This window comes from Mycteria americana, chromosome 16, assembly GCF_035582795.1.
Source record: "Mycteria americana isolate JAX WOST 10 ecotype Jacksonville Zoo and Gardens chromosome 16, USCA_MyAme_1.0, whole genome shotgun sequence".
NCBI classification, from domain to species: Eukaryota; Metazoa; Chordata; class Aves; order Ciconiiformes; family Ciconiidae; genus Mycteria; species Mycteria americana.
In genome coordinates, this window is record NC_134380.1 from 8,015,547 (window position 1) to 8,043,208 (window position 27,662).

Consider the following 27,662-nt stretch of genomic DNA (forward strand, 5'->3'; position numbering starts at 1 on the left):
GGGTATTTAGACTGTGAAGTGAAGAAAGGAGGGAAGATAAAACAAAAGAGAAGAGCAGCCTTGACTCCCGCAGTGAAGCACAAACACTCCTCCAATTAAACTATACGCTCTGAATTTCTGTAACAATCCATAAAGCCGGTCTGAAAACTTTATCTGCATTCTCTCAAAACCCAGGCTGTATGCTTCATAGGCACCTTTCAGTCCCTAGCACTTAGAGAATGCTATGAATATGCATGTACAAAAAATAAAATAATGACAGTATTTTCTATAAAGTATGACAATCCTGTCCATCTTAAACTCTTGCTGTGGGATGCTGGGTTGTGTGTATAAGCCCCTTCTTGGCTACTGCTCCATCTGTGGGGCTACTGCTCCATCCCTCTGCTGACACACCCCAGCGCAGAGACATTTCAGTGCAGATCACCCCACAGCTACGTCTCTTTTAGTTCAAGTCTCCAGCTCCGATCCAGGCATGCTGCCTGTGATGTCAGCTGTCACACCAGCATTTGGCAACATTTAGACGGTGACAATTGTTCTGCTAAGATGGGGTCTGACATTTATCTGTCGAGGAGGCTTCACGGGAAAGCTGTAAAGCCCTCTGGTGAGTTTTAAAATCTATCCACCTACACTGCAAGCAATTAATACTTAATCATCATAATCTGCTTGTAAAATAGGTAAGTACTGTCATTTGCACTTCCCATAATCCAGCCTAAACCACCTCCCGTACTTTTAGATGCCAGCTAAGCAGCTCTGAAAAAGCTGTGCTGAGTTTGGGAGAGAGAATTCCCTCCTAGTTAAGCAGACAGGTATCTTTTCACCTTTAAGTTGCTGGCTGCAAAACACTGAAATTTATGCTCTCAGGTCAGTGTAGGTACCGAATACAGACTCTGATGTCTGCTGTGCTTGTTCCCTCTATTTTCCAAATATGGTATAGGAAAATCTGGGTCAAACTAGATGTAAAATGCACTTTTCCAAATTACACACCACATAAACAAGTGAAACTCCCACTTGCATCAAAAGGAGTTATGCTCACCTAAGCAAAGCCATAATTCGGTTCCTCCATTCCCAGATATTCATCTCTTAAGCAGCATCTTTTTAGAGAAAAATACTGGTTTGGAAAGCTGACAAAATAATAAAAATGCATGGGGAACTCACAGTCAATATCAAACATATTTGAAAATATTCATTTCTCTCTAGTTCACAATCAGGCAGCTTATTTACATAAAAAGTGTAAAATGAGCAATGGACAAATACAGGTTAAATAAAAAACAGAATAAAAAACAATTTAAACCATACAGCATATTCCTAACCACTTCAAAATCATATAAAGTAGAACTGCATGATGAATCACCACAAAATTCCCATTTAAAAGAATGGATTTTTTTCCCTATCTTCCCATGAAACTCTGGCTTTATTCCTCTGAAAGTGCTTTAATGAACTCTATAAACTATTTGCTTGGCAGAAAACTATATAAAAATGAATCACCAACGATATAGAAAGGGGAAAAGAAAATTGTAACATATGCAAAATACCAAAATGAATAGACGTGCTGCTGCTTAAGTAGAACAGACACAAATGGGACAAGGGTTGCTGGTACCACACCACCTGACGGTTGGCGGCTCTGGGAAGCTTTACAAGTACACGCGTATGGTGTCACCAATCTGTCTTAAAGGAGGACAGAGCAGCTTTGGTGACACTGTAATACACTTCTGAGAGACATTACTTGAACAAATGAGCTGTTGGGGATATCGCTCGTTACAATTAACATGGAAGAACATTAACAGTCTGACTAAAGAAGTGCAGTGAACGGAAACAAAACATGACCCCCCCCCAAGTGCTATACTGACCAAAATATGTTGTTTTAAAGGAATTTATTCTAAGATGCAAGTTTCTGAGAAAGTGGAAAACATTCATGGGAAAAAGGCTTGCTTTTCATTGATGACCTTGAATGTCACTGCTGGTTACCCCTGGCAACAGCCAAAGAACAGCTGGGTTTCGATAAAAGGAAAATGCAAGGGAGCGCAAGGACCAATGTTGCCAGTGAGTTTAATTATCCACTTTCATGTTTGTATTAGTAATTGGTTTCTGGGGTGTTGGGTTTTTTTAATGTTTAATCCATATGGATGGTAATACCCTGTGCTACTGCTGTTCCTTACGCATGGGTGAGTGTCTTTTTTTAAGAACAAACATGGAACTCTGCAGCCACCAAGAGAGGCTTTGGCAAAACCTGCCTCTGTACAAGGCAGCCGTCCCCCTCCCCGGTCTCCTGCAGGCCACCTCTATGGGAGGCTGCCGACCCCACTGCGCTACGATTTGCTTTGTCTCAGATACCAGCGACTGGCTATCAGCCAGCAGGCTTAAGAACAAAGCAAAACATCTTTTCTTTCAGGGAAGACATGCCTGTATACCAGGAAACCCAGGCAGGGACTGACACCTGGCTTGGTAAGCACGGTGGATGTCTCAAGGTCACCATAATTGCCTATTGTGCTTTCCTTTTTTGCCCTCAAGAAATAGTCAAATTAATGATCCCATTTCCTGGCAAACCCAGAAACCCTATTAATTTTACTGATTCATCCTAATACAGTGATCACTGCCAAGAATTTATTTCAGTGTTTGGTGTGCAGTGAAGCTAATGTAATTTGAAAATTGTAACATTGTAAGATATGTAGTGACATAGGATTGATTAAAAACTCAATTTAAATGAATCACATGCTTGCTCCCCTGGAAAGATTAGTTATGGCCAGTAGAAAAGAAAGAGATGAGGCTGAAAACAACAGGGGCGTGGGTATGAAACAACCGAGCTTCCCCATGTTGGCTTGTCACTGCTAATCCAGCCTGTAGCACATACTGTGATGCCTTTAAATCACTGTGCATGTTTGGGCACAGACGTTTTACTTGGATATGAGCAGAATAACATCTAAAGAAGGTGTTCAACTGATTTGTAATAAAATCTAACTCTTCCCATCACTAATTCTACGTAGTTACAAGCCCACAAACATCTTGGTGATCTGCAATCTTAACATTAATCAGCTTTAAGGAAAGCTGGAATTGTTTGTCCTAAACAATTCAGTCATGTGATTAAAAGGAAACAGGTGTAAGATGCAAGAGTCAGGGAAGAGATTCTACTTTGGGTTTTTGTTTTATCTGAAAAGCCAGCCATCTCATCTGTTGCATTCATTCTCCTTTAGGAAACATTAATCTGCACAGATGGTGAAACCTAGTAATCTCTGCTACCAGCTGCAGAGTGGAATTTTTAATGAAATGGGAATTTGAAGGTTTTCACAGAAAGCACTAGAATCACTCCTATTATTTCCCGTGATGCCCAAATTACTTTGACTGTTATTTGACATCTACTGTACTGTAAATATAACAGCCGCATAGCTTCGGTCATAGCCCAAATACAGTCATTTTGGAACAGCCTTTGTTGTTTGCAAAAGCCAGATGCTGAAAGCATTTCAGTCAAAGAGAAATAAGTCATCCACCCTCTGCACATCTACTACAAAAAGGTTGAGGACTTATAACCTGTTATTTGGAAACTTTATCTTACCTTTCTCTGAGATTTAAAATAGTTTTAGCATGTTTGTAAACTAAAGTGAAGGCAGAGATTAAACACAAAATAAGATTTATAGAGAAAGACAACACCTAGAAGACACACAGTCACCATCAGTTTTTCATCCTAGTGATGCAAAGATTTTGGCTGAAGAATGTACTCCCTCACTTAGATTTTTTTTTTTTTTAAAAGAGGCCTGATCTAGAAAGAGAACTATAAAGTAACAGCTTGGGGTAACAATCCTAATCAATACTAACTAAATCAACCTAGAACTAAATATGTGAATTAACAGTTTGAAAGTCATAACAATGTAGAGAGATGAATTTTATCTTGAAATTAAAGTTAACCATGTGATTTCTTTATAAGCTTATGATACCTTTGAGAATAGCAGTAATTTCTATTAAATAATTTCTCTAGTACTTATTTTTATAATATACTAGCATTACAGTGCAATTAATCAGGTTCACTGAAGTGAACAGGATTTTATGCATGTATGCAGGACAGGTGTTAGTCTTTACAATGAAAGCTTATGAATTTGCCTTTCTGATGCGTATTGCAGCACAACTTCCCCATTAAGCAAGTTTCTCTTCAAGGATTGCAGTACGATGGCCTACTGTAGTAATATTTAACATAGCTAAGACAGAGGTTTGCATTTGTATTGGAACTAGCACACACAAAGTGTACATATGAGAGCAACCACAAACGCCAGATTATTCTTGTGTAAATTTAGTTTGAGAAAGTTCTGAACGAGCCATAACTCCAGTAAGAGAATCATTCACAACTGTGAAAAGCAATAGGAAGTTTGTTGCCAGAAGGATCAAATCTTCTGATAACATGCTGGTAAGCCAAACCTCTCTTCATTTGTGAGATGCAGGAGCATAGAGAAAAGAAAACAAAACAGATGATAAAGGGAAAGAAATAATAAAATGTACTCAGAGTTACTTTACTATTTTTTCTAAAAATAACTTAAAGACTTTTTTTGGAAGAATTTATATCTAGGCTCCATTTGTGTGTAAGGGTTTCTAAGTGATCAGTGCATGTTTGAAGTACAGTAGAGCTCTGAATTGTTTCATATTGAGGAAGGATAATGCAGAATGTCTGCTTGTGGGGGCAGAGATCCAGGCTCTGCTTCTGCCTCACTATCACAGTTACCTCAGATACTGCGGATAAACCACTGAGCTTTTGGGAGTAAAAACTTATCTTGCCTTTTTGTGTCACCAAATGGACAAATTCAGACATGGGTGAGAGCCAATATTGCTCATTTGACTTCGGTGGGGATGAACTGTTTATGCCAGACCCGATTTGTTGCTAGCAGTCCAGACAGAGAAAAACAAGCACCAAGAGGTATTTTGGAAATGAGACAAATTCAGGCCTAAACTCTGAAGTCTTTGCTGCTTTGGTATGAATACAATCATACTGTACAGCACTGTAAATATGATGACGTAAGTTACTGAATAAGGCACTTACCCCTGGGGACTAGGGACTTGTGTTTTACCTGCATTTGCCTGGTTAATCTGGTCAGAACCAAAAGGCCAGAAGTTCACAAAATAACCCAAGGGGAAGGTAAATAGTTTTGAAATGAATCAAGTAAATGATTTGTGTTATATGTGTGCAGCCTCCACGGCAAAGGTGCCATCAAAGTGTTGGGTCAAATCAAATCAATCAGTTAAAGTGCTATAAAATATGAATGCAGAGGGAATAGATGAGATCTTGATGTGAATAATAAAATAGTCTATAAACTACCTGAAATAAATCAATCTTCCTTTCATGCAGCAAATACAAAATGCAGTATATTTCATATTAACTGTGGCTGAAGTGAAAATGTATTCAGATGAAGATACAATATTAGAAGTCTATTTAATCTAGTGGAGGACAACACTGCCTTAAGTGATCATTTACTTCACAGAAGTCTAGGAGTCAGAGTTTTAAAACTAATTCAGTCCTTAAGATGCAAATAGACACTTGAAGTGATTTTGAACGACACAGACTCATTCTGGCACTAAGTTCTGTTGATGAAAATGGGGTTCAGAACATTTGTAAATCTTGGTTAGGTATGTAACTATGTTAAAAATATGGTCCTAGAACTCTTACAAAATTTCCTCTGAAAATTCTGTAATGGAAATGGCCTTATGTTTCAGAAAAAAGGTTTAATGGAATAGCTTTATTTCTCTTGAAACATTCTCTACTGTGATATTCATCCCTATAGTGCAGAAAATAATAGAATTCATATGTTTACTTAAAAAGAGCAACAAACATTTTGATGAAAAGTGCAACAGGGGGGAAAAAGCCCTACCAAATCTATTTCAACCAAAAAACTCCCACTAAAAGCATCTGGCTTTTCTGACTGCTCATCAGAAAAGCATTCTTTTAGTGATATATAATCCACTAGTCAAATTCATGCATGAAAAATGTTACGTCTTTGGCAAAAAAGAGAAAATCCATTTACAATACCAGTCTCGGTTAACTCAAAATGATTTAAAAATTATAAAATACAAGCATCCTATTCTATTGCCTTCAAACCAGTTCTCCCTATTATTCTGAGTATATTTGAAAGTATACAATAAGTATAAAAAGCTACCTGAGTATGTTTACTTCATATTCATTATAGAGATTGACAAAACAGTAAATGGAGAACAGGAATAACCTTTGTGAGAAGCAGTCCAAATGAGTCTGTGAGAGCTTCTTTCCTAACCTGAAATGGGAACAAACAACTCATGTTCCTTTTAGAGGGAAATGAGATTTCTAAAGAAAGTCAATATGTTTACTATCATTAGCCTTAACTCCTGTTCCAAATGCGACAGTTGAAATCCTCAGCACATCTTCAAAAGACACCTGTCTTCCCAGAAAATCCACACAAATACTGTCAGTTATATTTTTTCACATTCAGGGACTGACATCTCTTTCTGCACTTCATCTTTTCTGCCCTGCACAGACACAACATGTGCATGTTTTCCCGAAATGGAACAGCACAATCTGTGGATGAGCAGTTACCTTTGAATGTATTCCAGCGACTGTAGATGAAACACATTTTTCCTATGTGTGTCTTTCCTTATGATACCAGTGTCTGCTCTGAGTTTGCCTTCTCAAGGAGTCATCACAAAGCAGTGTATTCATCTGCATGCAGTTCTTACAAATTCCCCAAGGGGCTGCCGTGATGTGAATGCTCTTGCTGGCTCTCGGTGAGGCTAAGGAATGCCATCTCTCCCTATTCAGCCATAATTTTAGTGATTTGGGATTTGGCCTAGATAAACTTAACAGGGCACAATGGATAAAGATATTCAAGGATAGATTTGTGTTTCAGTAATACTGGTGCAAATCCAGAATTATACTGGATTAATATTTATCTGAGACAAGGATGTAATGTACACAGGGGTTTTTTTACAACAGTATTGGAATGTTTTTGTATGCATAAATGAGTAAATATTAGTTTCCCTAAAACACATTGCTCTTGTAGAAATGATTAAAGGACAAGATGAAAGAAAAAAAAAAAACCTCAGTCAACTACTACTTGGAATTGCTAACCAGACTTTTTCCTGACTGTCGCTTTATCTGATGACTTCTGTTTTACAGCATATGGCTTCAATCTAAGCTAGTTACCAAACTTCTATTATTCCTTTTATATTTTCCTTTCATAGAAGATACTGCCTCAAGGTCTCATTTATAAATGAGAAAGACTATGCTGTAATTCTCAGCAATAACCAGCAAAAATGTTGTCTTTGTGAACCACTGCAAAATATTAAATATTCTTTCCTTAGACTGTAAGTTTTCTTCCATTCATATTCATAGAAAATCACAGTCTTCCATGAGGGTTATTGGGCTATGACTTATGTTTCTGTCATACAGTTTGTGCCAGCAGTTAACTATAGTATCACTTAAGTGTCTAACTTGCACAAATAGCCATGGTGATATCTAACTACTATTATGGGTGCCAGTAAGTTGAGGCTAAAAAATTGCAAGTGCAGTTTTATTCACTGTATTTGATAGGAAGCCCCGCAGAAGTCTGCAAGAGTTTATCAAATGGCCCTCTGTTGGAATAAAAAAAAGAGACTCATCACATTTTGAAGAAAATACTTTTCATGATCATATGGTTTAGGAAATTATAATTGCTAAAAAAGCTGTTTCGTTTTAGATAACTCATCATTACAAAAGCAGTACTATTTGTATAACAGAGATTCCCTAGCATTAAAAATGTTGTGACTCATAATACTCCTGCTTCTAACCTCCTCCTTAAAGTGGCTAAATGTTTCAGCCTCAAGCATTCTTGTTAGGAAAACTTTGAAGTGCTGGCAAAAGTAGAGGTGAAGATACCATTGAAAAGAAAAAAAAACAACCAAAAACCCAAATCATGAAACATAGACAAAGGGACTAGTAGCAAGAGCAAAAAAAGGAGTTGGGAATAAAGGGGGCCTCTGGTGGGGTGGGGAGAGGAGGAAAGGACTATCATCAAGAACCTCCATACCAATTTGAAGAAAGACATTTTGCTGCTTTTATCCCAAGCAATTACACTGGAACTATCTCCTGTTATACTGTATGTGACACAATGAAAGCCACCCACGCTATTAAAAATGAGAAGGAAAGATCTATCCGGTGAAATGAAGGCAGCACTACAAAACTTCCCAGTCCTTGCAAGACAAGGCAAAGAAAAGCTTTTATTTAACGTTGTGGCTTGTTGAGCACAGCTTCTCTTTGTGACATGTTGCTGTGCTTACAATAAACAGCTTTTGGGGTTTTCAAATGCCTCAGCTTTGCTTCAGTGTGTTTAATCACCTGCGAAAGCTGTTTATTACCTTGTATACTTCCCCCATCATGAACATTATCCTTTAAGTATAAGGCTTTATGGTGAGTCTAAGCAGGCCAAATGATGCAAGGGTACAAGGCACTATCAAAGCTGTGTGCAAGCACAGATGAAATAAATCCATATGAGGACTACAAACCATGAAAGTAGAAAGATGAGCTATAGTAATGCAGCACAATGATTTCACAGGCACTCTGCTTATCCTTTAAAATGCACCCTTGTTTACTGAGAGCCAAACTGGCAATCTCATATGCAACTATCAAAGAAAGATGTATGCATTCAAAGAAAATTATGAGGGATCATGACAGACAAAGCCAGAAAGGCTAATAAAGGGCATTTGTGTGTACTTTACTTCTGAAGGCTTCAGCTGAGGTGCTTTAAAACAGCTGCAAACATAATAAAAAAAGCAGAACATTGAGAAAGTATTTAAATGAGAAAATGTGATATTACATAAAGCACTTCCTTTATCAATAGAGAAGGACTACATACACTTGTAAAGGACCTTTTCTAAAAGGATATCAAGACCAGGAACAATTAATCAAAGGCTTTTTAATATAAAAGAGTAGTTTTTCCTCCTGTGACAGGCAGAGATAGAAAGATGGTTAAATTCAATTCAGATGTCTTTAAAGTTTCTTTGCAGGTACTTTTACTTTGATTAAGAACGTAATAATATCAAGACATGCAGCAACTGTGTTGCTACTGAGTTTGGTAACAAAGACACAAAATGGTGGCCACCATATCAAACAAAGCAATGACAGGGACACACCTCTCTATTTCAAAAAAAGTTTAGTCTCACTAGAATTCCTGATTTCTGTGTGGCTACTTTTTTACAGAGAAGATGGAAAAAACCCAGTGTATTAAAAAATGGAAAGATAAAGCCGACATAAATTGTATATTGGAGGCAAAAGCATTGGGCCAAATACCTTTCCTTGTCTTTAATGTCCTGAAACATTTCCCCACAGAAGGCATTTTACAGCTATTGACAACAAGTTTGCCAACTCTTACTCAGTAGAAGTTATGAATTTACTACTCCCCTGGGTGGTTTTTAAAAATTTTATTTTCTTTTTATTTAGAATTTTGGCTGTTAAGTGACTTTTCCATGCCAGGAAAATCCTAACTTCTATCTTATTTTCTAACCAGGCTTTTGTTACATTTTATGTATTTCTCAATTTTTTTTTGCCCTAATTCATTAAATTATTGTATTCAACTCAGTAATCATTTTTTAACTTCCATTGACTTCCAAGCCCACGCTCAATGTGTTCTACTGTAGAAACACAGATTCAATAGTTAAAAGCTATAGTTTCACTACGTTGCACTCTTTTTTGTGAGTTAAGCTATTTTCTTTTTCAAATGTGTTTGGCAAAATCAGGTTTTTTTGCTCCCTAGCAGCATTTATACTACTGAACATATCCACCAATTCCTCACCTAGAACCAAATATTGCTCACTATCCCCTTCCAAATAGTTTCCTTTGATTGCCAAAAGCAACTCCATTGAATGCAACATAAAGTAAATTAAGCAAAATTTGGTTAATGAAAAAAGATTAACATTTAGGCCAATGAGGTGTGTTGGATCCTCAACTTCAAAAGATTGTGAAGAAACTCAAACCCATACAAAAGAGACTCCAAAAGTTCTGAATTAAAACTTGCTTGCAAACACCAACAGGCCAGAATAAAAATCCTACTGGCTTCTGTAGAGTCAGTGGTGCTTCAGGAATTCAGGCAGAGAGAAAGCAAAAGGACTAGATTTTGCTATTTCAAGTAAAGATATCACCACAGATTCTTTGTAGAAAAATGATGAAACATTTTGTAGGTAGGTAGGGCTCCTTGAGAAAACATAATTTGGACAATCGTGGCATAAAAGACCTAATCATTTCAATGTGTTATTGACTTTTAGGGATGCAGCATAAATATCAGTGTCTAATTCTGGTTCTTCATCTACATGAAGTGACTTGGACTTTAAAATTAAATACTGCTAGCTCAGCCAATAACAGTCAAAGCCATAAACCTTGTAATACATGTTGATGTTGTGCAAAGTTGCGAAAATAACTCAATAATCTTGTTTTTTACAAAAAAAATTTTAATTATACTCAATGCAATTTCACTGTGCTTATAAGATGACCAGTTGAATTAGTAAGCTAAAAATGATGACATTTGAAGCACGTAGTGTTGCAGACGCTAAATATCTGGTATAATTGCAGTCACTAAGGGTTTCCATAAATTCCAATCTAGTATAAAAAATATATTTCCAGTGAATGCTTTACCCTTTCATCACATCCAATTTACTGAAAATTTGTCTAGCTTCCTTTAATTTACAATGCATTTACTCTGAGGTGTCAAAGACAGTCTGAACTGCTTTATATTCAAGAAATAAGCAGGAAAATTAATTTCATTAAACTGCAGGCATCTAAAAGCTAGGCTTTCCTTACCAAGAAAAGCAGGCATTTCCTCAGGGTATTCTTAGATGCCTGTGTTAAAGCAGAGGAATACTAGTTAATGTTTCTGGAGAGAAGTTAGGATTAAAGCAGCCAGAATCTGTTCAATAGACAAACTCAAAGCAATGTTGGTTGACAGAGCTTTCTGGAGGTTTCTAGTCCAATCTCCTGCTCCAAGCGGCACTGTTGTCAGTCCTGCATAAAGCATTCCGTGGCTTCATCCAGCTAAGTCTTTCTCAGAGATTTTGTGCTGAAAAGGAAAAAGAGGGTGTACCTTGCACATAGTCCACGTTCAGACATGTCTCACTGACTTCGGTTTAACAAATGATAGTTCTTACCTTTTTTCTGTGCCTTTTGCGTGCATTTGTGAAAGTATTGCACAGATGCACACACATCTACGTGAAGGAAGATGCTGAATTTTTAGTTGTGGTTAATGGAATCCCATAAGCCACCACAAGTCCTTTGCCCAGTCAACGACTCATCTGTGTCCTGAAGCCACCAAAAAGCAGGACCAGCGGCAATTCCATTTTACCAAAACTAACTGGGATTGTAATGTACCCACAAGATTCAACTTACATATTACAACTGACAACTTTCAGTCACAACTGACCTACTTTAGATGGAAAAGTTTTTTCCTGCACTTTTAAATCCATCAGCAGTAAATGTTGAAAAGCTAACCAACACGTGCTTAGCTACTTTATACTTGTTGGCTAGCTATACAGAACTTCCTCTCCTTTCTTGGAAGTAATACTGGTAACGTCGTATTTGTTACCATATCTTGCTAGCAAATGAATTAGATTTACCACTTAACCAAGCATGAAATTATGTTTTCAATAATAATTTAATAAAAGCTGCATAAGCTGGGAACAATTACATATCTCATTGAAGAATCCGGTATCACCAAAGGTGTCCATTTTAGTCATTAAACAAAGTGCGATTGCCCATCTATAGTGCTTCACGACAGAAAGCTGATAGCCCAGTTAGCTCCAATGAGCCAACAGAGAATGTAGGTAGTAAAGCTTATTGATTGGGCTCAAAATACCATAAAAAGCTAATGAAATGTAACTTTCATTTTGCAAAAAATTGCAGAATATATCTCTCTAATGCTTTGTGGACTCTTGCTACCATGGCAGATCTTGAGATGAGAACTATGCTTCTCATTCTGGAATTGCTGTTCCAGTTTCATTCTGGTTTGCAGACAGTTTCTGTCTGCTCTAACTGGGTGCTGGTCCTTGTGCTCTCTAAAGTAATATCATTCTTTTTCATAACATTTGATGTGCAGAACTCCTCTCTCTTTCTGTCTTCTCATGCTATTAAAAAATGATAGCAGTCAGACTAACAGTAATATTTATAAAGTTTGTTGTAATAATTTGACATACTCAATATTTCATCTAGCACAGCTGTTTTATTCTCCCATTACGTACACCAGATGCTGTAATATTGTTCCTAATTTATGCGTGGAGTGTTCAGTTAAAGGCTGCTGCATACTTCCACGCCATGCAGCACCGGCTTTCAGCTCAACAGCACAGCTCTCTCTCTCCAGTAATCACCTCTATGCTGCTCACAGGAAATCGGTAGTCCCAAACCTTCTAAAGATAACAGATGGTATCTGGCAGAGGCAGGAAGAAAAGTTAAAGTGCTGGCATACGTTTTGCTCCTCCCAGTAGTTCCTCTTTTTAGGACTCTCTTTAGTATACAGTTCACTGCACATCCCTTTACTCACATCACTAGTTATGCAGGGCACAATGGTGCACTAAAAAAGGACAAACATTACTAGACAAAGGATTTTAGATGTTGAAATGGATATGTGGTTTTACAGCTAAAGGGCTTTCAGGAAAAGACAAGTCTAAGTGGAAGAGCGGATATGAGCAAAATCCATTGGCCAAAATAATACTTAATCCTTTCAATGAGATAATCACAGAGCCCAGAACTAGCTGAGGAAAGAGACTGGATTGAGAATACCTCATTATTAACAGGATTATCAGAGATCTGGAAATGAAACAGGTTTTTACCCAAAGAATGATGGAGATGCAAGTGAAATATTTGCTGACTTGTGATGATTTCTGGGTTCTTATCTAGTGCTTTGTAGAGGTTTTCATTAGCATAGCCTTCAATGAACAAACATATTCTGGAGTTCGTGGTGAAGAATATATTCACAACTGTGTTTCTGTTTTTATATTTTTTGCTTAGTTTGTCGGGGATGAGGGGTAATTGTTAGCAGTGCAGGCAGCAATACATTCAACACGACAGTCATCAAGAATGAAGGATTGGTCCTTTCATGAGGATATTATGCCTTCTCTTGCAGAGGTGAGCATTCATCATGAAACTGGTCTAAGACGTCTTCCTGCTAAGTAATTTCTTTCTCCTCTTCCCTTGCACTGTTTTGGGAGAGTAGGAACAGGAGGTGATAAAGCAGCTGGACACATATAAACATCTTGGTGATATTTGCAGTGATATTCTAAGGGGAACTGAGTAAACCTTCAACTTCAAACAGCATTTAAAGAACATGACATTTGGAAAAATATCAGTCCATTCAAATATCTTGAGCTGTTTAGGCAGAAGTTTCCCCCAAACCACAGAGATGAATGCAGAGATGCCCACCATGGCTGTTCGAGCTCCAGACCAGCTATGCAGTGCCAACTCAGATACCCTGTTTTCATAATTTAAGCTGATACCTCTGCTTGTTCTTCTCTGAGCTAGCTTTGGTATTTTTGAGCAGATTCTCTTGTAGTGCACCTTTGGCCTGTGAGACTTACCACATAGCTGTGAGAGGATTTTAGCTGTGACCTTGCTCAATATAAGTATAGTAGTCCTTACATGTGTCCTTGCATTGCAGTTTGCAATGGTTCTCAAAAGGCTTTGTGATGCTTAGCTCCCTAACTTGAATTTATCACAATAGTAAGAAAATAGCATACCATTTATGTTCAAATGCTGCTGGATCGTCTAAACGAAGTTTTTCTAAAAGAATGAAAACTTGCGTGAGACACTCCTTGGGTATATTGTTGAGATTTTTATCCAAGCGATGTTACATTCTTACTAATTTATTAACTTTATTTTGCTTATGATGTTGAGTTCTCAGTGTTGTACTCCCTGAAAGATATTGAAAATGATGCATTTCTGCTGGAGAAAATAGCAGCCAAACACTGATATGCAAAACAGTGATGTTAACAGCGGCAATCTACAGGATATGTAATATCCACCCATGAAAATATACATCCACCCATGAAATTCCCTGTTTGCTACCTAAGTCCTTAGTTTTGATAGCTCTTGCCTTCACAGACGCATGCTGCTTGCAGTAAGACGCCTATGACAAAAGATACTGCAAATAGTTCATTCTCAGAGTAACTGGTTGTTGACCTGTTTCCTACTTTCCCTGCACTAACTCCAGTATCTGCTGGCCAGTTTCATTCAACTTTGACAAAGAAGAAGATATCTCAGTGTTTTGTGAAAATTGGGTAGAAGAAAGGACCAAACCAATTTTGTACTGAGGAACAGGCAGGTAGAACTCAGGTATTATAGTCTGCTGTTAGCAGCAGTCAACTGGGCAATCAGCAGGTGCATTTGTAGGCTAGCTGGCACAAAGGAACTTGGAAATAGCCACAGCATTTTCTGCCTTTGCCTTCTAATGGAGGGGATCGGTGGAGTAGTGGAGAAGTGATAATGGGGGACAGAGGTTATAAAGAAGCTAAAATGAGATTCTGTAGGAAACTAGGCTGCATTATTTCTTCTGTTTATGGAACGCTTTCCAAGATTTGTCACAAAGAGGCCTCCCAAAAGGTTAAACAAGATACAAAAATCATTTATGACCAATATGTAGCTACCTCAAGGACTGAGGACATTTGGGTGATGACAAATGGGTAAGTAGATGGCACAAAACTTTGCACAATAATAAGAGGATCATTCCATCTGAAATTTGATCATAGATGCTGGCATACATCCCTGTGCTTCTAAACAATATCCTTCTGTCAATATATATATAAAAAGGAGCGTGGTGTAAGCACTAAAAAAAGCCTAGATACAACATCCATCTGGTCATGGGTAGACAGTGGTTTACTTGCGTTGAGAAGATTTCAAATAGACAAGATAAAGTGCCAAAGTTTTAAGCCTGAAGTTGAGATTTAGAGGCATGGATTTACTGTTGGGTGGCTAACGAATCCGAGAATCTCTCCAATATCACTGCTTTCTGTCCACGCCAAATCCATCTTGGTAGTAAGGTTCTGGGTGCAGAGTTTCTCTCTCCAGTGTTCAAATCTGTCCCTGGTTAACATCAAATGAGGAGACCTGTTTAACGGCATTTCGGTGCTTCTAATTGAGCAATACCTAGCAAATAGCCCCATATGTGTCAAACAGGGATTTACATCCCAATCCATCTTCAGGTTATCGAAACCATGGCAGCCTGTCGTTTTTAGTAACACACTGAAACAAAAAGATCATGAATGTATATTTACATCAAAAGCTTAAGTTACTCAAAAGTAGCTATTAATGTCCATCATATATATAATGTGCTTTACAAAACTAAACACAAAAATACATTTATTTGGAAGGGCTGTGATGATATCAAAAGTACACTTGTGTGATTAAAAATTATTCACCTTCTAATATATTTTTTTTTTCCAAAGACGACTTCGCACAGTACATTTGAACACTATTTTGGGTAGAGGTCTTAAATAGTCCTAGATGAAATAGGACTAGATGAAATACTTAGTTAAAGCTAAATACTTAGTTAAGGCAAAGTATCTTCAAAGGAGCTTTTAAGTGCCACCTCAGCACAGCTGTGCTGCCCTTGGCATAGCCCTGAAAAGATGCTGTGATTTAAAGTCCTATCTGTGATATATTTCTTTGTACTGTTTGTGTGGCAGGGAATGGAGGACTGCAGAATGCGAGTATAGGGATTTAATACTATCAGTAGCAAATTATGATGTTGATATGCTGCCTTCAGCTGCTGGCTGGGGCACAGAAGCAAGGCTATGGGAGTAAAGGGTATACCCATTCCTTTTTACTACACATCCAAAGAAAGTAAAGAAACACAATTTGTCCTTATTAACCCTTGCCTGCTCTTCTCCTTCTTCTTCCTCCTCATCCCTGATATATACCTCAAATATATCAACGTGGCAACATGCCATATAAGTTAGTGTATTCTATGCAACATCCTCTTCTGCTGAATAGCTTCCCTGAGACAGGTGGCACTGATTTGTTAAAATAAAAGTGCAGTATGCAGTACTTTTTTTTTTCTGAGCAGTATGTCACAGGTTAGAGATTAGCACTACTTATATTTATATTATGTTATGTTTTCACCTTGATCCCAAAAGCAGCTTTGAGACAGTCAGAGCTTGTGACTTCATAACACTGAAATAAAGAGTCATCTTCCTTGAAAAAACAGAATTATCTTTTAATAGTCATTTCAGAAGCTCCAACTGCCTTTGTGAAACAATCCCCTCGGGGTATATCAGCACCCATATGAATTTCCGTCAGATGGTTTTAAGCTGTGATGCAAGTTACACAGATTTAAGTTCAAGATAACTTGACTGAAGCCATCCCTTTACCTATTCACAGCATTATTCAGAGCTGGAGCTGATGCAATGGAGACAAAACAGAAATTCAAAAAATCAGGAGTTTATTGACTTTCCTTACAAATGATGCTATTTCTTCAGACTGATGCTTTAATCAAATGTCTTACAGTGAGTTTTCAGATTCTGAAAAATTCTGGAAAATAGACTGCAGAAGAAACCTTATATGTTCATTTGCCTTTATTTGACTGCTGAAATGATGAATTATAGGATACAGCTTTAGAAAAAGGAGGTAAGCTAAGAGTCTCATACACATAGACAGAAACACATACATACAAACACACTTATTTTTCCTATAAGACAAATGTTCTAAATTGAGACAGGAAAGATGAACTGGATCTTAGAGAAGACTCATGAAAATGGGACTGTTATGTATTTGGCATTTTCTACTGATGTATCAAGATTCTACATTTTTTTTCTATTCTTCTACGCAAGTTTACAAAAGGAAATGTTTCTTTATTTTAATAATCTTCTTTACATTTGCCAGTTAAAACAGACTCCCCAATGATTTTTTGTAGTCAAGTTTAACTTCTGTCTCTTTTTTTGGTTTAAAAGCGAATACTTCCATTGTCAGATCTACACTGATAGTTTGGGAGTGTTTCTTGTTCACGGACACAAGCAATAACTTGATAAAGAAGCTGGAGGTAAAACTGTTCAGTTATAATTGCTTTCAGCTGAAAGTTACATAAAACGAACCATAGTTACAGCTTCAAACACCTAAGTGACACACAGGGCTACCACACATCTAAGCAATACTACTATGAGCTATGATTTTCTGTCACTTTCTGTACAGGAACAACATATCCCAAATTAAAAAAGGGTACATGCAAAAGGATTCTTTCCTCTTTCCAATTTTCTTGCAAGGCCTGCAACCCCCTGTAATATACACTGTCCCTTACGTTAAGAACAGTTTCTTACCCCCAATTTATGTACATTTTCCTCCTCTGCTCCAGAATCATCTACTGATGGTTTTCCTCAGCCTGTTGAGTACCACGCGGCTTAAATACCCCCACTGCTTTACCATCCAGATCCCAGTTTGATGAGGAGCTGCTGATCCACAGATTTGGTTTTGATTATTAGATACAGTTCATTGACCACTGCTTCAGTTTTTTCCCTTAAGCTCCTTGCTAGCATCTAATCCTAAAATACATAGTTTAATTCTCCTATCTATAAGCAAACCGTGCCTGCTTCAATCGTCAACAATCAGCGATTAACAGTACCCGGAGGAAAAACAATGAACTTGCACTTTTCTTTAACACCAAACTGCTACTCAAAATTCTGAATGGCACATTTGACTGCCACAGCAGTTTGTATTTCACCTTGGCAGCAGTGTTATTTATCCTCGTCTTTTCTAGCTTACAGCAGAATTGACGTGTCTATTATAAAGTACCTACTCCAGCTGCAAGACAGGCAGAAATCCCTGCCAAATATATGGTGATTTCTTGATTACATTCAGTGTAAAACAATACAGGGACATGTGACTAAGAGAACTGTTACCTGTTCTGCTGGAGATGGAAAACCAAAAAAAAAAGTTTCACAAGCACCAGACTTCCAATTATTTCTGCTTAACACTCCAGCCACAAAGCAGGTTTACTTAACTTTCTTAACTTTTACGTGAATGAACTGATGATAAGTCAACATGGATCTTAAGTTTATTTCCTGATTGTTTTAACTTATTTGGAGTTGCTGCAACCCAACAACAAACCGGTTTCCAGTCCATAGCTTTAACCATTTCAGATGAAAGTGAGAGTTATGTAAAAAAAAGGAAGAGAAACTTTTCCCTAGGTTCCTCAATGGCTGCATCCGATTCTAGTTTGTCAGGAACTGGGTCTCTTACAGCTCACACTTCACAGCTGCCACCAGCAGGCCACAAGCAATCACTATGCCTGCTGTCTGCATAACTATTCAGAAAGCTGGCTTAGTACCTTACTCCAACAGACAGATCTTCAGTCAAAATGTATCTCCTGCCTAGATGGGCAGCAGACACCTAAAATACATTGTAACGTCTCCTCTCTCCAGGTATAAACTGGTTTCCTAATCTACACTCTGTTACAGAATTCCAGAGCAATTTGTAAATAATCTTCAGAAAAAATAGCTTGGATATAAATACATACTTGATGGATGCAGGATATAAAGGCTGATTGGCTAACAGTCAGTCTTGCCACCAACTTCAGTTGGTGAAGAACCAAAAGCACAGTCACTATACTGTTAGAAGCACTGTTTAGTATGCAATATACTCACCTGCCAGCTAGGAAGCTGCAAAGCTCAAATATTTGAACTCCCACAGGAGAATAAGCTAATACTGAAATACAAAGAACTGAAGAATAACTATTTTGAACTGTTGATAAATAATTATTTACTTATCAGTTAAAAATAATTTCAAGCTGGGCTAATATTGATTACAAAGAGAAAAAAGAAAATGTGTCTTGGATGCTGTGTAAATTATTCTTAAATGTTTAAGAAACTGTTGCAATTCTGTTTTTAAACACAGGTAATGTTAGCTACTATAGCTATGTAGCTAAAGTTCTGAATATGTTGCCTTCCTAAAGGACTGATAGCGGAACATAACAGGTACCTAACGTTTGCTTTCTGAGAAGAAAAAGAAAAGAAGCCTCCAATATATACAACCAGTGATCATAAAAACTGCTTTACAAATTGCAGCCTTTTGCCACTGAACTGAGAGCACAAAATTGTAAAATGTTGAGGCTTTACCAGGAGGAGAGGTATGTGGATTCTCAATAGTTCTGGTTGGCATGGCAAGTGTTTTGCCTCAGATGAACTGGTGGCAGCTGAACAATAACCTAGCATCGATAGCTGAACAATACGCTAGCATCTTCCTCAGATATCTTGACTTTGATAATATGATTCAACTTCTGTGTACAAAATTACATGGAACATCCCCATCCATTACAGCCGGCTCTCAGTAAAAAACATTTCTTTGATATTGTGCCAAAAATACTCGCTTTCAAGAAAATATTATCATATTTTACTAAGTTTCAATATGTCATACATTTAATATTTTATGTTTGTAACAAAAAAAGCAAAGAATGAATCATCCTTCTGAGACCAGGAAATGTGTTTTAACAATGCTAAAATACAAAATGATATTCTATTTAAAGCATACGGTGTTAGGAGACTTGCACACCTTTACTATGATAGCAGGATCAGTGTGAGAGAAAAAAAATCTTCAGCCTTTTCATATCAGTGGTTATAGCCCCAAGTACAGAATCAACTACAAAGACAAGATATATGTTACTTTTACTTCTGCAAGGCTTGAAATAAATATTTTGGTTTATAAGTAGACCTAAGTGCAGGATGAAATAACTCCAAATAAGATACTATCAAAACAACGCACAAGGTATATTAGAAGATAGAAAAAGGGCATTAAGAACAAAGTTGGCACTTTTGAAAATTCCTTTGAATATATCAAACTATTTAGTAGTTGGAGGCCAGCTGCTGCTCCAGTCTTTTTTTGAAGCTACATCATTAGGAACTGAAAACAGGAAAGCAACTTATTGAAATAAACAATTGAGGAGGGAAAAAAGAAAGCAATGGACAAGACCTTTGGCTAGTATCCATTAGCCCAGCTTCAATAATATCACAGACTCTTTAACAATCTAATGGATCTACTGCCTAATGTCCATAACCGCAGATTCCCTTGATGTTTCAAATAACATCCCACTGAATGATTTTCCAGGGTTAGTACATCCACCTTTGCAAGGATACCATGGGTTGCTTTTAATTGCAGCAACTGCAGCTGAGATACAGTTTAACATATAATTTGAAAGGTACTGCTGCCAAAATGAGAGCATATCCTAGCTCTAAATGAGGGTGCAATATAGCTTGTGGAGTAAGCCCACTGAATGGCTTCTTGCCAAATCTAGGATCTGCTAGGGAGTTTCTCATGGCAGACAAGTGAGCTTGTTTTATGACACTAGACAAGACTAAATGTCAAGCAGAGTAGTTATACTAGAGCAAAAAACCTTGATACTATGAAGAAGCCGTAGAAGTGCATTCTTGTGCCCATTCAGGACTCCTTTATGATTTCAGTGGTGCTCCACTAGCACAGACAACCAGAAATTTAGCACACACCAAGATGCACATCTGAGTCCCACATACTCCAAAGTCATTCAATCTCAAGAGAGGATCACTGAAGTGATAAGGAAACAGAAGTCCCAGTATAGAGACGGATCTAGACCCTGAATATGTTTTTCCCTATATATGGTCTACTAACAGCAAAGTTTGCAAGTACCTCTGAAATAATACTTAACATTTTTTCCTGTTCACTACTAACGCATCTGAGAACACACAATACTGTAGAAGTATTAGAAATATTAAACAATTATTTAAGCAGCACTACCATATTTCATTTTTTATTCATTAAAGTTTTTGATGTTTGCATCAGACTTTTGACTTTCTAAAGACACTCTAAATCAAAACATCATATTATTAAGGCCTCTAAAAATTCATCACAAATCAGTTTACAGATGACATTGATGTCTTATTGCTATCCATTCCTCCTGGACCATTTCTAACAATTCATTTTTTATATTCCTGCAGTGCTGAAATATGGTTCACACCAGTATCTGTCCTTTTAGTAATCACCAAAGCAAAGCTTGGCAGTTGTCATATATTGCACTCTTGAGAAAAATGCTAGTAATACTCTGAATTGATTGAACAGCATGGAATCAGAACTAGCTGGCAGAGAAACCATTTCACTGATTTCAATTCATAAATCTCTTTTCTCTTATCCTATTTTAGTTTAGAAACTGCTAAATATCGCCATTATCTTGTGATGCATAGAATGAACCAATTATTTATAAAGATATTAATTTAAATAATAAGTGATTGCATTCATTAATGTCCCATATGAGAAGGCAGACTTATGGATCTTACTGAGTAACTTTCATTTATGCACACTGAGCGAGAGAATGTATATAACAGTCCTTGGCCAGCAGACATCGATTTGTTTATTTCCCCAGAGGTCAACATCAGGTACAATGGCCTTCCTTGTCTTAAAAATAAAGTGATTTTAAACAGAACTCTACCTGCTTTAAACCACAATTTAAGTCCTTGAGCATGACCTAAAATGATTAGTAACCCATGGCATCACTTATGTGACAAGGTTTAATTAACTGGCAGGGATGCACTGAGTGTCTAAAGCAAATGCTGTTACTTAACACGTTTTTAGGAGAAAAAAAAAGGTATGGCCAAGAACTGTAGTTCAGTCTTAAAGAATCTTGGAAATAGGGCTCTTGAAATTAAGTCCACAGAGAATGAGGAGATTAAAGGCAGAAGGGCTTTTTTGGGGACAAATTCTGGGGGACTTGGAGAACAGCTCCTGGAGAACAGAGACTGTCAGCACTGGTGAATGGAGGAAGAAATCCCAGCAGAGGACTAGCTCAGTAGGAAGTGAGGTGGTTTGTTCATCCACTACTATCATCCATGACAGTCTGGAAATCCCTGTTTTGGAGACTGAAACCCACAGTGCTTGCTGCCTGAATGTCACTAGACTACACTGGCTCGTCAGTAAAGTTATTCTGTTGTCCTGTTGCTGATTGCCTTGGTGCTTATGTGAATCCAAAGAAAAAAAAGCAGAGAAAGTAAAACGGTGTTTTCCTTTGTGCCAGAGTGGAGGATTGTGATTTGCATATTAATAAGGGTTTGTATTGTTTATTAAAAAGGGCTGTTTATCTGCAATGGGCTGCATGTTAAATTCACTAAAACGGATAATCAAGAGACAAAGCTGGGCCTGAGAGAGAACTGATACTTGGGGAGTTTCCTCAAAAGCAGCATTTCTTCTGGGGAATTTATCTGCATGTAAACTCATTAAATATCTTGTGCTGAGATTCTGGATCTTGAAATCCAATTATCTGTATCAATGATATTCAGCCTTCAGGACCTGAAAAGCCACTTTCTCAGGAAATGGAGAAGCACAAACATACAAAATAAGTCAGTGCAACTCAGAATAACATCTGATGATGCTTGAATTGTAGATCGCGTGACCCGATACCACACTGCAATCGTTGGACAGCACATAAAGCAATATATTATTGCTCACTGGAACTTTATTGTGAAAAATTGGGTCAAAGAGGTATAAATATTTGGCAAATTGCATTGGCATCCCTTTTGCTCCTGAATGGAATGAGAAGAAGTTTCTTCTCAGCCTCAGGTCAGAAGTAACTATTAAGTTACCTGCCATGTAACAGGCCACAGACTGTACTTTTCTCCCCTTGTAGGCTGCAGGGCAGAAAGACAGTGATGTTGTCCTTCATACTCTCCTTTCAGATCATTCCTTTTCTTTAAGAACAGGAAAATCATATTTTTATTCCCAAGTGGTCTAAATAATTGTAGGAAAGTCATATTCTAGTTTACTAAAATGCCTTCCATTACTAATACTGAAATAAAAAACTCTCTAATGGAATCAGCTAGAAAAGCATGTACTTAAGGTGGAATCCTTAGTCATAAATTCTGTAATGGAATGGTTTGGAACAGTTTTGGTCTGCTGATGTGGAACTTGACAATTAAACAGGTAACTGGTTTACAGAAATTAAGCAATGGTCCCCACCCCCAAAGATAAAGGCCCAAGAGATACGAGTGGTAAGGCATGAAAGAGTTAAGAGGAAGTATTACGTCAGCGATCGTATCACCCAGGTATGTGTTATTTGAATTTCTCTAGACTGGTTGTGGATTCTGTTCCTGTGGGTGAACCTCTTCTGTTCCTTGTTCAGTTAATTTCAAAAGTGAAGCACACAAAGTAGAAATGTTGTTTTCAAAATCAGGACTCAAATAAAACTGATTTCTAATTTAACAGCAACAAATTTTGTTAAAAATTTGAAGTTACTGTTCCAAGACTAACTGTACTGACCATTTCCTTCCATCTAGCTCTGTTAAGGCTTGACTTTCCTCCCAGCTCCCTTTTCAAGAGGGGAGTATAATTTTGACTCTGTGTGCAACTAGCTGTCTCTCTTGTTCACTATGCATGTAAGCTAGCTTATTATAACTTTGATTTGAAACCATATCAAATCCTTTTTTTATTTATTCATCATTTTTCTTAGGATCAGTTCCATAAAATCCTTTCATGTACAGCATAATCACAGTTAAGTCTTGTCTAAGAAATTCCCTGGCTGCTATATCAATTGGTTCATTGCCCTGAAAACTGAAGTGCTTCAGCCCATATGAAACACACCTTCATTTTTAACATATAAAAAACATTACCAAAAAAGTGAACACAAATATACTACCTGCCAAATCAAATCCTCACTGAAGCCTTAACTGTGAGCAAAGAATTTTTTTAAGGCGTTAAAATTGCAATCTTTTCCTCAAAGGAGAATTTTAATTCAACCATTTTAGAAACCTCTCTAAAAAAGACTAACCACAACTAGAACAAATCCTGTTCTTGTAACATGACAGAAGGCCACCACTGTTCGACAGCAGCAGGATAATATTTGTGAGTGTGGTAAGAACACCTCATTACTGATATAGCATCTCCCAGGCCATCGGTGCCTCCAACATTTTATTAATAATCAGACATTTGCTTCATCCTGAGCTGGTACAAAACCCCAGTTGAATTCTTAGAATTGCTAAAGATATCAAATATTCTGAAACACCTGGCTTTGACGCACTGACAACTTCCATGTAATTTTGTTCTTGACTTTCATATTATGTCATACTGTAATTTATAAATAATCTGAAATATGTCAGCCTTTACATAAATAGCAGAATCAATCAAACTCTTTTTCATATAAAAATGAAAAACCTCAATGCCTATCTGTTTAAAAAGCAAAATGTACATATTACCCTGAAATTTGGGCCATAGTTGGAAGCATTACTGTCCTTCAGTAAGTAACGATACCCCCATTTTATCATTTCTGTGATGAAGCTTACATCGATTCTGATGTATGTGCACATGTACCACCAGAACCTCAATGGGAAGCACAGAGCAAATTCCTAACGTCTCATGCTGTTTCCAGCAGAAATCTCATTTGTCAAGACAACAGGAGAAGATAAATCATTTTGGAATAACCTTTTGTTAGAGTCTCTGCTTGTCCTGATATAGTAAGTCACAATGCCTTTTTATCTGCATTGTTCTGTACTATAGATTGAATAAAAGAGAACTGCCTGCATGGAATAAGGAACAAAATCTTTAAAATATCCTTTTAAGCACCCCCACATAAGGGAAGCAGCACAAAACCATTATGAACTAATGACTATTTCCAAGAGTGCTAACAGGTTCAAGATGTTTTATTTAGAAAATAATTTTAGAATTGAAAAATATTAACTCTCCAGTTGGATAAACAGAATTGATAACTTAGTTATTTGAGGATTGCTTTCAAACTTCCATACTGTGAATACATTCTTTAGTGAAAGAAAAATCATTAAGCATAATCATTAGGATTAGTTTGTTTTTTGAAATGCTTTGAATGGCAATTTAGGAACCAAGTAGGTCTCAAAAATATTTTTTGGTGTTATACTCTAAAATTTGTCTGTACTCCTAATTTTTAGTAAGTATAATTATTTTAGTAAACAGAAAGAATGAATTAGCAGAAAATAATTTTAAGAACTATGTACGTAAAATGTCCCTAACTATGCTATTGATATGAGCATGAGATTATTACAAGTGAAACATGCTTGGGATCCAAATCTGCTTTCATTGTTTAGATTTGTTAACTTTCTGCATTTTTTCACTGAAATATAACAGTTTCAATTCTGCTTCTGAGCGCTGGGTCAGCAAGCACAAATGCACATAGAATCATAGAATCATTTAGGTTGGAAAAGACCTTAAGATCATCAAGTCCAACCATTAACCTAGCACTGCCAAGTCCACCACTACACCATGTCCCTAAGCACCACATCTACATAGTCTTTTAAATACCTCCAGGGATGGTGACTTCCCTGGGCAGCCTGTTCCAATGCTTGACAACCCTTTCATTAAAGAAATTTTTGCTCATATCCAGTCTAAACCTCCCCTGGTGCAACTTGAGGCCATTTCCTCTTGTCCTATCACTTGTTACCTGGGAGAAGAGACCGACTCCCACCTCACTCCAACCTCCTTTCAGGTAGTTGTAGAGAGCAATAAGGTCTCCCCTCAGCCTCCTCTTCTCCAGGCTGAACAACCCCAGGTCCCTCAGCCGCTCCTCATCAGCCTTGTGCTCCAGACCCTTCCCCAGCTTCGTTGCCCTTCTCTGGACACGCTCCAGCCCCTCAATGTCTCTCTTGTAGTGAGGGGCCCAAAACTGAACACAGTATTCGAGGTGTGGCCTCACCAGTGCTGAGTACAGGGGAATGATCAATTCCCTAGTCCTGCTGGCCACACTGTTTCTGGTACAAGCCAGGATGGCATTGGCCTTCTTGGCCACCTGGGCACGCTGCTGGCTCATATTCAGGCAGCTGTCGACCAACACCCCCAGGTCCTTCTCAGCCAGGCAGCTTTCCAGCCCCTCTTCCCCACGCCTGTAGCGCTGCATGGGGTTGTTGTGGCCCAAGTGCAGGACCCGGCACTGAGCCTTATTGAACCTCATACAATTGACCTCGGCCCATTGATCCAGCCTGTCCAGATCCCTCTGTAGAGCCTTCCCACCCACCCTCAAGCAGATCAACACTCCCACCCAACTTGGTGTCATCTGCAACCTTACTGAGGGTGCACTCGATCCCTTCGTCCAGATCATTGATAAAGATATTAAACAGAACTGGCCCCAATACGGAGCCCACATGCTTGAATGTTTTCAAATTCATAGTAATAAATAATTTCTTGTGAATTCTTTTGACTTATATACATGCGTTAGTACAATGCTTCAATATCTGAGTTGTGAAAACTTATAGAAACCTTTACTGAACTTAAGGTTTTTACTACAATAAAAACCTCGTGCAGATTTTAGTTCCTAACATAACTTAGATATGGTATAAAAAAGGGAGGATATGATCACTGATTAGCATCTATCAGCAGTATTTCTATATGTACACATATCTCAGACAACAATCTCCACCCATTTGCAGAGCATCATTTTGTCAAGATTGTTTCCTGCCTCCACCTTTAACCTACATGGAGTAGTCTAGAAGTTTAGGTGCCTGAGCCACAGGTATACTATATTATCTAACCCAGAATGAGTCTGGTTTTGTACCTCAGTTTATTAAGATATACTTTCCAAATCTGGGTAAACAGCATAAGGTTTGGTCAGAAATAGAGGTTAATAAACTAGTCAGCTGTGGCAGCCACTTTTCAACAAGAAATCATCATGCTGATTTCATATCGGTAAGATAGTCTTTGCTAACCTATCATTTCCATCTGATCCAATATTCTTGGAGACTTATTATGATGTATGAAAATAAATGTTGCCATTTTGTTTTCTAATTAATATATGTGAGGAGATGTCCAATTAAAAAAATCTTCTGATGAGTGTCAATATGCTGTAGATAACACAGAAACTAGATCACTTTTTGAACACATCTGTATGCCTGTCCCATGCTGAGATATATATCTCATAGTTCCTTTTATTTCATAACATAAAGAAGCTCATTCATCCATTCCTACCCCTTAACATGATGGCACTGCAATGTTATCCTCATTGAGATGAATAAAAGAAAGTCCTGGCCATCTTAAACAACACTTTTAGAATAGCACCTTTAAAATACCACTCAGGATGAACACCAAATTTAATTATAAACATGGAGTTTCTAAGTGAGATGCTATTCTTCCAGACAGCAGTTTCAAGTAACAGTTAATATGAAAATATAAATATGTGCTAGAAGACAACTAAAGATGCATGGTTGCTCTCTCTCACCAGCAGTGATGAAATTGTGTGATTTGCAAAGCACTATGTTGTTGTAATTCTGCCTCAGAGCTGACTGAGCTAAATGCTTTAGAAATAGAAAACATAGCAAATGTTTGTAAGTCTACCAACTTCTTGTTTTTATACCAGAACATGCTGGAACACATACCTTTCTTCCCCCTGTGTTTATGCGAAGTGGAGTTAAGAAGGGATCAAAAATCATATGGCTGGTTTCAATATTGACAGGTGACTGTCTTTTCCCAACAGAGCAAAGATTCCAAGCTGAGTTCACCAAACCCCAAAAGGAGGGAACTGCAAAATATAAGAAAGTACAAGTTTAAAAAAAGTCTGGAAAGACTAGAGAAAATACATGCAAGGCAGAAAGCTAAATAATTAAACTTGTCATACTGTCTACATACATACGCTGAAACTGGAAACAGGCAAATTCATCTAGCACTTGAAATTTAAAACTTCATACACAAAGACCAAAACATACGGTTTCATGTATTTTGTATCAGGAAAGAAGGTATTTTTTTTTTCTCTTTTGAAGGT

The 27,662-nt window shown here is 37.6% G+C and overlaps 1 protein-coding gene across 1 annotated transcript in view; it reads right to left on the reverse strand.

Moving 5' to 3' along the window:
• The window catches only part of CA10 (carbonic anhydrase 10), a 209,991-nt gene that overhangs the window by 98,324 nt on the left and 84,005 nt on the right, over window positions 1–27,662 (reverse strand). Inside the window, exon 3 of the mRNA XM_075518919.1 lies at window positions 27,280–27,422. Within this exon, the coding sequence (XP_075375034.1) occupies window positions 27,280–27,422 (143 nt within the window). The remainder of the gene's footprint in view (window positions 1–27,279; window positions 27,423–27,662) is intronic.